Source organism: Globicephala melas, chromosome 6, assembly GCF_963455315.2.
Source record: "Globicephala melas chromosome 6, mGloMel1.2, whole genome shotgun sequence".
Taxonomy (NCBI): domain Eukaryota; kingdom Metazoa; phylum Chordata; class Mammalia; order Artiodactyla; family Delphinidae; genus Globicephala; species Globicephala melas.
The window spans coordinates 40,882,913-40,895,511 of NC_083319.1; the positions used below are offsets into that span (position 1 = coordinate 40,882,913).

Below are 12,599 nucleotides of genomic sequence, written 5' to 3' on the forward strand. Positions count from 1 at the left end.
ACAGGGCTGCGGTTCAAGCTTCAACACACACCATTCCAGGGTAAGACTGATCTTCTGCAGCTCACTGGCCAAGAAGCCAGTAAGTAGTGGCCCACAAGTGAGGTGTGTACCTGCAAAAACTTTTAGATGTTAGCATCTATCACTGTACATTTGACCTGCCGGTCTTAGAAGGTCTTCAATCAGGGATTCTTTTTACTTCTTGGTAGTTCTACGTAAGTCAACCTTCCAGTCCTACGCACCATTCTCTTCTTTCATTGGAACTAAGTTTTCCCTGGTTCAGGGTGATTCTGTCTTTGTCGTTCTTCAGACTCTGCAAGACCAGACTGGGAGTAAAAACTATGGCAGACCAAGTTATAATTAAAACGACAACATCAAGACTGCTGTGCACAGCAATCCAGGCCTGAGATTGATATCAGAGACATAAAAATCTAATCTGATAAAACCTCAGCAGTGAGAGGAAGTAGATGCCCATTTATTTTAAAAAGCTAGGTTTATTCACACGTTCACCTCGATTTTTGATCCAGTACAACGGCCAGTGTTTTGGATCTCTCTAAGGAGAAAACTGAAGGGCATCACAGACTTGACCCACCAGGCACCAAACAAAAGTTCTAACTCCCTGAGGTAGGCGCTTTCTTCTTCTACAAGTGTCAACACAGTAGGCAAGTGTCAGACTCCTTGTGTCAAGATGATTTTTCTTTTACTCCAATTCTCTATTACTTTATAAGAAATGTTAATAAGGATAAACAGAAATTAATTAAGCTAATACTTCAAAAACGTTATTCATCTGATGTAGCAGCACTCATGGCACTCACATGTGAAGTGCTGCTTCCATGATGAACACTGCTGAACTCTTAGCACCTAAAGACTCGCTACCTCTCACAGCTGATCACTGAGACACTCCAGACCACCGTGGGGGCTCCCAACGCCCAGCCTTCTTTCTACCCAGTGGATGCATAAAATGTCAGGTTTTTGAGTCCCAGAAGTTTAGAATTCTTTAAGGACCTTCTTATGCTGAAGCTTCACAAAGCCAAGCAGGAGCAGCCCGAGGGACCTCAGGCGTTCAAAGCCTTCAGTGTATCACGTTGGAAACGGTTCCCAAACCCCCAAGGCTGGAAATGGTATGCATCGGCTAACTCTAAAGCAGCCTTGGCCCCACAGAGCTTTCTGGGATCTTGGAAATGTTCTATAAATTGACGTAGTCCAACATGCTAGCCACTAGTTGTATGTGGCAAACTGGACATTTGAGATGTAGTTAGTATGACTGATAAGCTGCATTTTAAATTTTAATCAAGTTAAAATCAAACAGCCACAAATGGCCAGTGGTAACTATATTGAACAGCACAGCTCTAAAGCATCACGGCTTTCGGTAACATGACAACTTTTTGACAAACTAAAGAGGCACGCAATAAATACTTGCCGTCATCGATAACCTCCATCCACCCTCCCTTCTAGCTCTTCTCAAGTAGGAACAAACACAGAACCAAAACAGCAACAATCAGAAAGCCCACATGACTTTTTACAGCAATCTCCCTTGAATAAAACTAGTAATCTTTAATATATACGAGTGGCACAGTCAAAGATGAAAATAAACTAAAGCCAGCAAAACAAAGAATTAGAAATAAGCATACTAGAAGTTATTTATGTTTAATGCTTAAAAGTCTGAATGCACAAACAATCTACCATTATAGAAGTACTGGTGGTCAATACAATGCATTAGAACTATGTACAATGCACAGTTTAGTATCAAAATCTTTCTACACTGTAGAGTTTTACGAAACTGTTAAAGACATCAAACACTAAGCACTTAAGACACCATTTTTTTTTTCCTGCTACCACATTAGGAACGTCAATGGACAATCCATTTCAACTTGCAGCATCCATCCATTTCTAGTATGAAATTAAGTAATTTTCTACTTATACAATAAAGTTTATCTACACAGTTCTCTTGATTTTGATCCATAGCAGCAAAGGCACTGTACATCAGCAGATCCACAGACTTAAAGGATTTTTAAAGCATTCAAACAAAAAATAATAATAAAAAAAAAAGGAGTCACATATCATAGTTTAACAGCAACAACAACAACATAAAAGTTAACAACAATGTTTCTGGCACAATGGCACAGCCTGTGTCCATTTCAGGGACATCCAGCTAAGACATGGAAAGAACCGGAGGTAAAGAAAGCAAGTTCTCATCCCAGGTGAGAGTCCATTCTTTCTGATTTTCAGAGGGAGGTCCTTGCAAATCCTCCTCTGCTCCTTGTCTTGTAAAAGACTTGACTTGCACAGTGGGAGGAATCCTCCCCTGAATCTGTGCAGTTCCCAAAGAACACGCCAAAAAATAACCCATCATTTCTCGTGTTGACAAAACTGCCCAAAGGTATACATCTCCCTCTGCAAAGAAATGTGGCAAAAATACCCAGAAGGGATTAAGTTCTCACTTTGAGGCCAAATTTAATTTGTTCATCTGTCTATAATACAATTAAAAAAAGGGAATTAAAAACATATTACAAAGACACTTGTCAACAAGTCAAAAAAAGAAAAAAAGAAAAAGTCCAATTACTTTTATCGAATATAATCTAAAGCTATAGATATATTGGTTAAAGTTGTCCAAATAGACTCAAATGAATATGACATGGTCTGTCACCTTCTAATTATTCAAATTTCCAAACATCTTTAAAATAAGTAAAAAACAAAAACATCTAACAACACAGCAACATATTGCTTCCATATGTAATTATACATTTCACATCTCTATACAGTCATTAGTCTACATTTAGTGACATTTTTAATCAGTTATTTTAGACCTTCCTTTCCCCTCCTTTGCCAAAAAAAGGGGGGGAGGGGTATCAAATACAACGCATCTTCATTATCAATGCAGGAGCAGACAGCTTTATTTAGTCAGTCATTGTTAGAAAGCCTTCTTTAAACAAAATAAATATATTACAGATATAATACATAATTAAAGATTCCTTTCACTGTTAAGTAGGGTTTATCCATGTTCTTCCGAGTAGATAGCTGAAGATTTGGTATCACAGGTTCTTAACGAGTATTCACAATTCAACAGCAGGAAGGAAGTGGGGGAAGGCGGGGACTGAGCTCCACGACTGCAACGAGTACTGGAAATCCTTGGTTTCGGATGCGGGGGAACAGAAGGATGACAGAACAAAGTGCTACAAGGAGGAGTCCAGTTCGCATGAAGATTTGTCCTTAATAAATAACTTCATAAACCGTGGCCTTCTTATCCCCAGAGCCAGTGACAATGTATTTGTCATCCACAGAAATGTCACAGCTGAGCACCGATGAGGATTCTTTGGACTGGGAAGAGACACACGAACACGTTAAAGACTGAAAGAAAACCCATGAACACTGAGAGGCAGGCCTGGAGGATCTGGAGCAAAAAGAAGCATAACATGTTCCCTCGACCAAAACAGGAGCCCAAGCGAGGAAAGGCAGTCCTGGACGCTGATGAAGGAAGGCTCTACTTCAAATCCTAGTCTCCAGCTAAGAGCACAGGGTTCTCAGTGTGAAAACCCTCACCTTCACTCGGATGGCTTGGATGTAGATGGAGCTGCAGAATGCTAGACACGTCACTTAACCTGTCTCAGCCCTCACCTTCCGTAAAAGAGGTAATTAGGTAAAGACGGCTTACCTGTCTGCCACGACAGAAGGTGGCCTCGGAGTCCAGGTGAGGTAATAGTGGGGAACCATATTGAAAATACTATAGTTTTTGAGATAGGGAATGTAAAAATATTTCAACATAAAACCTCGTCGTCCCCTATGTAAAAATAGAATATAAATGTGCAAGTAGGGAGGAGTTCAATAGTTAGTAAGAAAAATGTTACCACTCTTATTAGAGCTCCAAATACCATGTTCAACTACACCCACTGCAAAGCAGTCACGGTTAACTTTAAACTAAACTGTGCTAAACAAACAAACAAACAAACAAAGCCCACAGGATTTTAACTGGGACTTTGAACGTTTGACACGCAGATGCTAACTACTACCAGTGTTTCTCAAACTTTTGGAACGCAACCTGTAATAAATACATTTTACTTCACAACCCAGAGACCCGAGACATAATTTTACTTCATAACCCAGAGAAACGAGATATAATACTTACACTCACTACAAAAAATATACTCTTAACATTTTTAATTTCATTTTTTAAAAAAGTGCTGGTTGGGACCATCTAAAAGGTTGTGATCGACAATACAAAAACCACTGTATTACATTATAAACTTCACGACAGTGAGAATCTGCTATTTTTGTCCTATGATCTTGCACAGTACTTTCACTCAATATATGCAGTTTTAGATTCAAATGAATTAATCTCCTCTACGACTTAGTACCACATGGTCAAGAAAACTGCAACGCTGTTATGTTATTCCTAAAAACAGACCACCACCTAGAAAATAACATCCTAAATACAGAAGGTTAAAAAGGAAATCTTCTTTAACTTGCCTATGAAATTCTCACCTACTAGCAGGAGAGAAGAGAGAGATCTGTATGTGAGTGTGTATCATGCCTACAATCTGGTTCTCCTGCAAATAATTCCACAAACTACACAAAGTACCACTGAGTTAATAAGAATAAAAGTTCATAAAATTAATCAAGATTTATTACACTTTTCCACAGCACTCTTTTGGGGGCGGGAAATCAGGAATAACACGAATGAATATTCAAGCAAAATGCTCAAATTTTAAACAAAAATTTTAAAAGCCATAATTAAAATTAAATAAATAAATAAATTTCACAGAAGACATGAAACTGCTACTCTAACATGTAAAAAGGGATGGGGTGTGAAGAGCTAGTTAGGGCCACGGGCACGGCACCTTGGCTCTGAGCTCAGAGAGAACTGGACACAACTCCTGTCTGCACAGCTTGCAGCTGTGACCCTAGTCTCCCCCTCAGGCACAGTTTTCCCCTCTGTGCGATGGGAGTGACACTAGCTCCTACCTCCTAGGACACGTCCGTGCGTTATTAACCTGCGAGAAGGCACAGAGAACCATGCAGTGAGCGCACAGTGGGTGAAGGCTACACAAGTGAAGTGTTACCTGGAATATACTGGCCCCGTAAGGTGTTCTCCAGGCATTCAGAAGGTTGTCCTTTCCCGTGCTTACAAACCACTTGCCTATAGGAACAGGGTTTCAAAAAAGGTAGTGTTTATTCCTTTGTCAGAGTCCCGAGACTTGTGTTACAGAGCGTCAAATGATACACAGAAAACTCACCTAATCTGATCTGCAACAAATAAGAGTTTCTTTTCGTTGGAAAAATAAAGCCCACTCTCCTAGATTTAATGAGTCATTTATACTCAGGACAAGGATAAAGTGGATAAACTGCAGAAAATTACATGGTATTTGGGAAGTAGGCATGCGTGAGGAAGTAATATAATTCTGAAGAGGGACACGTCAATGAACTAAAGACCGGACTTGAAATGAATCAGGAGGAAGGAGGAATGACAGGCAGTGGACGCCAGGGGCCTGCTTACCACAATGGGCGAACTTGAGTGACAGGACGCAGCTCTCATGGAGATGGAGCTGGTACTTGTCGGGCTTGGTGACGTGCAGCACCTCCACGTTGCTGTTCTCCATCCCCACCGCCAGCCACTCTCCAGTTGGGCAGTAGCCCAGAGAAAAGATCTAGAATTAAAACAGGTGACGGTGATGGTGGCTATAGAGGACACACTTCCTTTAAAGGGGAGGCACTGCTTCCTCTGGGGTTACTACTTAAATAATGAAGGAAATCAAGATAATGTGAATTGTACAGGAAGAAATCAAAGCCAAAGGTGTGATCCCAAGTAATGAGTCAGATCTCCACAATCTAACTTACTAATCAATTGTGTGAAATTCAAAGATCTATAGAGTAATGGTCATTGAAATAAAAACCTGCTAAAAGCCTGTAATAAATGAAATTTTTTTCTGTCCTTCAATAAAATATATACTGTTGTATTTTGACAGAAAACAACAAAATTTTTAGTTATCTAATTCAGAGTAAAAGTGACTCTGTCATGTGGTCAATGAATTGCCGCTGAAGTCTCTCATATATTTCACAAAACCAGGTCTCTAAAATGTCACGTGCACGAGTGCACACCTGGGAGGTGAAGTCGTGCTGCTGCAGCTGCCGCCCTTCGCGCAGGTCCCAGGACCGGACCGTGTTGTCCAAGCCACCCGTCCAGAGCTTGGTGCCGTCGTTAGAAATGTCAATACAGCTGGCCCCGTCTGTGTGGCCCTGGAATTGCCTGAAGATGCCAACGTGGAGAAAAGTCCTTCAACAGTTAATTTTTAGGTGAACTCAGTTTAGAATTCCTCAGCCATCAATTTCATTACAGGCCCTATGCGTAGATTTCCTTTCGGTTTTTATTATATTTTCTATTATTCAAAGTAATAACAAAGCATATACGTAGAGAGATTAAAGTTTAATTGAGATGCTGAATCTCCTGCACGTTTTGTTTATTTCTGAACACTTACGAAGTCCTCTTCAAATTACTCTTATGCTAAAAACAACTGAAACAACTGATGGAAGGAATTCTCCACCTGAATCAAAAGAAAACACAGCCACGTGAAAATGAACTAATCCAAGATACAACCTGAGACCTATTCTGTCGGTGTGATGTGAAAGAAGGCGAGAATTTCAGAGGGTGCAAGGAGTCGTTTCCCTGCTAAAAGCTCTGGGGATGGGCACAGTGAGCAGCAGAACAAATCCTGCCAGCGAGCAACAACGCAACTGTAGGAGGCCGTGCAGGATGAGAGGCCGTGCTCTCAAGGAAGGAGCGTGGAAAGCACCTCAGCGTGACTCAGCTGCCCCAGGAGCAGGTAAAATGTACGAAAAACAGGGGGGCTGGGGCCTCGAAGCCGTTCCTCATAAGAGCCTTACTCAAAAGGGGAAAAAGTGATTAACTGTTTTGTTTTTAGAATCATTTATAGAGCTCCGTCCTGCAAAATACATTACAGACAGGCAGCAGGGGCCTCTTCTCCTCCCTCCTTCCCCTGGACCTGTAGCTGGGCTCCACTACACCCTCTGCACACCCGTTAGCGGATCACACCTCTGGCTTCCTGCTCTCTCAGGTGCTGACATCTGGAGACACACGTGTTTCAGGGCTTTTCCTATCAGTGCCGATCCTACACAACCTCATTTCTAAACAAACAGTTATGTCTATGCATCCTGTAAGGTGGGCAACAGATTATCTAGATCATTTCAGGGTGAGGCACACCCAACACAATGCCTGGGCCCAGGGTAAGAGCTCAATGATCATTTGTCGAAGGAAAGAACGTGTCAGATACACACAGCACCAAGGACTGCGCCACGCACTGTGAACCTTCTCAGTGAGTGCCTACTGACAACGATGGTTTGTTAGCACAGGTGGCAAACTACATAAGTCTAACGAGCTCATGAGGTCACGGGCACCTTATGTGCATTAATTATGTAAAACTGACCTCCTGGGACTTCCCTCGTAGTGCAATGGTTAAGAATCCGCCTGCCAATGCAGGGGACACGGGTTCGAGCCCTGGTCCGGGAAGATCTCACATGCCGCAGTGCCACAAAGCCCGTGTGCCACAACTACTGAGCTTGCGCTCTGGAGCCCATGAGCCACAACTACTGAGCCTGTGTGCCACGACTACTGAAGCCTGCATGCCTAGAGCCCGTGCTCCGCAACAAGAGAGGTCACCGCAATGAGAAGCCCGAGCACTGCAACAAAGACCCAACACGGCCAAAGATAAATAAATACATAAATAAATTTATAAAAAAGAAAAATAAATAAAAGCGACCTCCTATTTTAAAACCTGAATTGGTGATGCTTAGTATAATTAAAAAAAAAAAAAAAAGAAAGAAAACAACCCCTCATCCGATAAAGTTCAAATGGTGCAGAAAACAAGATTTTACAGCATCTTAAAACGGCCCTATTCTTAACAATTTTTAGTAAGACAGTTATGTTTCATCTTTTTAAAAAGACACACACACAGCTCTCTGGCACAGCACAGGTAAATCCAGTGCCCTGGTCAGGGACCCTGCTGACCCACCTCACCAGCGTCTGGTTGTGCAGGTCCCACACGGCGATGTTGCCATCGCTGCAGCATGAGAAGCAGACCTTGGAGTCGGGGCTGATGGCCAAGGCGTAGCAGGCGGGGGCCGAGGACGTCAGCTCTGCCTTGATGCGCGGGGTGGGAGCCGCCAGGTCCCAAATGGACAGGGTACTGGCTTCCCCTCCCACAATTAGGGTGCGACCATCAGGGAGCAATCGGCAGGAACGGATGTAGTTATCCCTGTTCTGTAGAGACAAAACCCATCAAGAGGTTATCCATGAGGAAAGGAAAACAGCATTAACATGAGAGCAAAAATCCATAAAAGTATTGTGTTCCCTCCTGGTTTCAATGAGCTATTTTCACTTATGACAATGATAAAGTGGATTAATGCTAGTAAATTACATGAAATTAAGGAAGTACTTAAACTTGATCTACAAAATTCAGTACTGAGATATTTAATCTTAATTAGCATGAAAATGCAAAGATCTAGACCCACTCTCGGCACCAGCAAATCAACCAGCCGCCTGAGTCATTCGCACATGCAGACGCAGCAGCGCTCACAACCCTGGAGGAGCCACACCGGGAACTGGGTACACACGGCCTGGCTGCTGAAAGGCCCTCTTTCTGCTGCCAAACAAGTGCCAGGGAGTTAGAGACCTTGTGGTCCCTTCCGTTCGCCTGGCCCTGCGTTACCTGGCCAAGGGACAGCATGGGCTCGATTAAGCAGCACCAACTGGAGGCAAGGCTTGACCAAGGCGTGTTACGTGACAGAAAACACCACGTCCTCCCAGCTCGTGAGGTTATGGGAATCTTGTGCAGTGACCTTAAACTGACCTAGCACAGTGCTGCCGCGAAACATGCTACTGCTGGTCCGAGGATGAAAATCAAACTGAAATTTCCTAAATAACCCAAGGACGAATACCCATGAGACAGCTAACGGGGGAGCTAGTGTTTGCCACGTGAAGTATTAAGTTACTCTTGTCTCACAGTGTGACAGATTCTGATACTTGGGTGCACTCTCACAGAAACCACCGTGGGCTCGTAGTTTTCTTAAACTCCTTTATCAGATAGGAAAGCAAGTGGTCTGCCTGTTCCCATGCACTGGGCAGGGTGAATGAAAACTGCACTGGAGCAAGTGCCACACGTGAAGAACCGGATAAATCTACCTTAAGTAACTGAAAGAAGACACACCTTCTCGTCAGCGCTCCAAGTCAAACAGCACAAACCACTGAAGACAACTACCCGCTTGGGATCAATTCTGTGTGTTGCTGATACATCCAGGTCCTATTTTCTGCATGAGGGCTTAAACCACGTTCATCCACGTTCACTCACCAGACAGTCGAGCTGAGAGACGGGGCTCTTGTTGCCGGGGTGGCTGATGTCCCAGACCTTGACGCAGCCCTTGCCGCCCGTGTACACGTGTCGCGTGGGGTTGCTGATGGTCACCGCACACACCACCTCCCCGTGGTTCAGGGTGTTGATCTGGCGAGCGTGGCGGGGGATGCCGGGGCCAATGAGGGCGTCCGGGGGGAAGGGGACAGGCTGCATCTGACCGTCCGCAGTAACGTGGAAGGAGTATGCTCTAAGGCAGTGGCGAGGAGAAAAGATAGGAAAGGGAGAATGCAAAAAATGTTACTTAACTGATCACTGTAATGAGACGAGAAATAAAACATTTTCAGTGCTACGTATGATCTGCAAACAAGTCAAATTTACTGAATATGGTGGAAAGAACATAACTTTCAGAGCCACAGAGCTAAATCTATGATCAAATACCGCATCAACTCTTTGCTAGCTGCTGTGTGACATCAGTAGTTACATAACCTCTCTGAACCTTACTTGATTCTGATCTTTAAAATGGAGTGAAGGCTACCTACGCTTCTTAGAGAATTTAATAAGATCACCACTGCCCAGCATAGTAACTACTTCTCCAGGGCACTCTACAAACTTGCATTGCCTTCTACTTCAGGTGATTCAGAAGCCTGTGGTAAGATTTTAACCTATAGATCACTTCACTCCAATCAAGTGACTTACTAATGAAAATCTGTAAGCTAAAATTATGAAGTTTTAAGGTGTTAAGAGGATCTAGGCCTAGATACTGAAATGGCACATGACCCACCAAAAAAGGAAAAAAAAAATTGGATTAAGTCCCATCAGACTTGACAATAACAAATCCTAGTAATCCCATTCCCAATAGAGTCAGAACCTAAAAAAGCATCCTGTGTGACTGCCCCAGAGGCCCACCTGTGAGTTCCTATCAGCAGCTCCAACTCCAGGCCATTTCCAGGGAAAACCCTCCAGTTGTGAAAGCATTTGGCTCTAAAATGCAACTTAAGTTAAAGCATCTGCCTCAACAGACACCTCTATTCTTAAGGCACTGAAGTCAGGGAACAGTCAGCAAGTGAGGCTGTTGGGATGCATGTTGGGTTTCAGGAGGCAGGAGATGTCGGCGGTAGGCAGGAGGGAGCAGGGCCTGTCTTGGGGAACCATCACGGGCAGTAGCCCACTTTGGAGATGATGTCATTGTCTTTGGCACTGAGCTTCAGAATGTGCTCTGTTTATGGGAAGAAGTTTATGAAAGACATACCAAGGGAAAACATTTGTGGGTAGACAAAGGACAGGAGCTTGGACCTATCGGGGAAGTTTTAGAACCAAAACAGTTTACAGTTCCTTAATGCAAAAATCTACAGGCTAGCCACATGCATCAAAATTCAGCCCACTATTGAGGGGACATCATCAACAAAGTCCCAAGTGTCCCCAGAAAGGACGCGGCTGTGGCAGATTTGGGGACCAGAGGGCAGAGGGCTTTCTCTCTCTCTGTAAGTTACGCAGAGAAGTGGGTTAGAACTGGGCTGTAGAAGAGAAGGAGTATGTTGGACTGCTGAGGGGGAAGTGGTGGGAAGCTGGGAAGACAAGAGACATATTCCCGTGGTCGAAGCAACGGACTTGGAGAAATGTTGGATGCGTGGCCTGGGAGAGAGAGATGCTGAGCAGGGCTCTCAGGCTCGGAACCCAGGTGGCTAGGTAGGCCACAATACATTAGTGAAGGTGACAGGGAAGCATAACCGAAGGGGACACACGTGGGGAGGTAAATGGTACGGTTTTCTCCAACCTGAGGGCAGGTGAGAACCCAAACATCTCAACCAGAAGTTGAGCACTGTGATTCAGAAGAGAGTTCACGTCAGAAAGATCGATGTGTGCTCATCCACAAAGAAGTGATAGTTGAAGCTAAAGGAGAAGAAAAGAATAATCCTGGGGCAGATTATATAATGAGTAGACTAGATGCAAAATTTAAGAAAATGCTTACAACATGTAGGGGACCTCCAGCAAGAGCAGTCAGATAATCAGGAGAGACAAGAACATGGAAAGGGGGAGTAGATGGTCAATCACATATTTCTTGGGTTATCCCAGTGCGAGAAGCACTTGGGGATGCAACAGAAAGGACTGGGGATACAACAGAGAGGAAAAAACCCACCTACTCCTTATTCTCCAAAAGTTACTTTCTGGGGGCTGGGGGTAGGTGGCAGGTGGGCTGAGGGGCTGATTCATTAGTGAGATACTAACATATATAAAGATTAATATGTCAGATGGTCAATGCTATGAACAATGGACAGGCCATGTACTCTGGGAATTGGACAAAGTGAGATAACAGGGAAATTCATGGCAATGGGGCTGCAATATAAAGAACAGGTATTCATTTCCTCGGCCAAGAAAGGAAGATGGTATGAGAAGGAGTATGGTACACTGAAGGCCAGAGGGAGGTAGGATGCTTACGCTATTCACTTAGTCAGAAAATATTTATTAAATACCCAATATGAATCAGGTACTATCAGATGCTGGGGAATCAGAGGTGAATAAGATATTCAAAGTCCCTATCCTCCAGAGCCTACATCCCAGAAGGGAAAAGAGCTAATATATAAGCTGATAAATCAGTGACCTCCGACGGCAGTACATGTGCGCTCTCTCTCTCTCTCTCTCTCTCTCTCACACACACACACACCCACACACCCACCCCCACACACACACAGAGTTTCAGATAAAAGAGACGGGAAGGCGCGCAGCAAGGTCCGAGGCGGTGTGCAAGCTGAGAGCTGAGGCAGGACCTAGTCTTGCACGCATAGAGAAGGGAGGGGGCGGTCAATGCAAGTCTTAGAAGCAGCAGCAAGGGAGAAAGCCAGGGGCACTCAGGGGAGAGTGACAGGCTGGAGAGGGGTGCAGGGGCCATGTGAAAAAGGGCCTCGTAGGCTGTGAGGCAGAGTCCGGCCTGTTATTCCGAGTGGAGTGGGAAGTCACTGGAGACTTGTGTGTGGGGGCAGTGAGCGCCATGATTCAGTTCATGTTTTCAAAAGACTGTTCTGGTTGTTGGGGGAAGCATGGATTGTAGGTGGCAGAATGGAAGAGGGAAAACTAGTCAGGGGGCTAGTGCAGCAAGCTAAGGGGAAGCTAGTAGCCAGGGCTTGAGAGGCGGTTAGAAAGCTGGGAACGGATCTGCAATTCCAGATTTCTCTGCGTAGAGGCAGAGAAGGCTGTACTGGATGGCACGCGTGGATCCTGGAGGTGACAGTGAGGGCTGATGACAAG

At 44.2% G+C, this 12,599-nt stretch overlaps 1 protein-coding gene across 9 annotated transcripts in view; it reads right to left on the reverse strand.

Annotated features, from left to right (window-relative positions):
• Window positions 1-1,305: 1,305 nt before the first annotated feature.
• Window positions 1,306-12,599, reverse strand: part of TLE4 (TLE family member 4, transcriptional corepressor) — a 155,563-nt gene continuing 144,269 nt past the window's right edge. For all 9 annotated transcript variants that reach the window (XM_030876945.3, XM_030876944.3, XM_030876947.3 and 6 more), the window contains 6 exons: window positions 9,354-9,603; window positions 8,019-8,266; window positions 6,091-6,238; window positions 5,489-5,639; window positions 5,055-5,131; window positions 1,306-3,315 (listed from right to left, as the gene is read on the reverse strand). In XM_030876945.3, coding sequence (XP_030732805.1) covers window positions 3,208-3,315; window positions 5,055-5,131; window positions 5,489-5,639; window positions 6,091-6,238; window positions 8,019-8,266; window positions 9,354-9,603 — 982 coding nt within the window. In that variant the 3' untranslated portion in view covers window positions 1,306-3,207. The remainder of the gene's footprint in view (window positions 3,316-5,054; window positions 5,132-5,488; window positions 5,640-6,090; window positions 6,239-8,018; window positions 8,267-9,353; window positions 9,604-12,599) is intronic.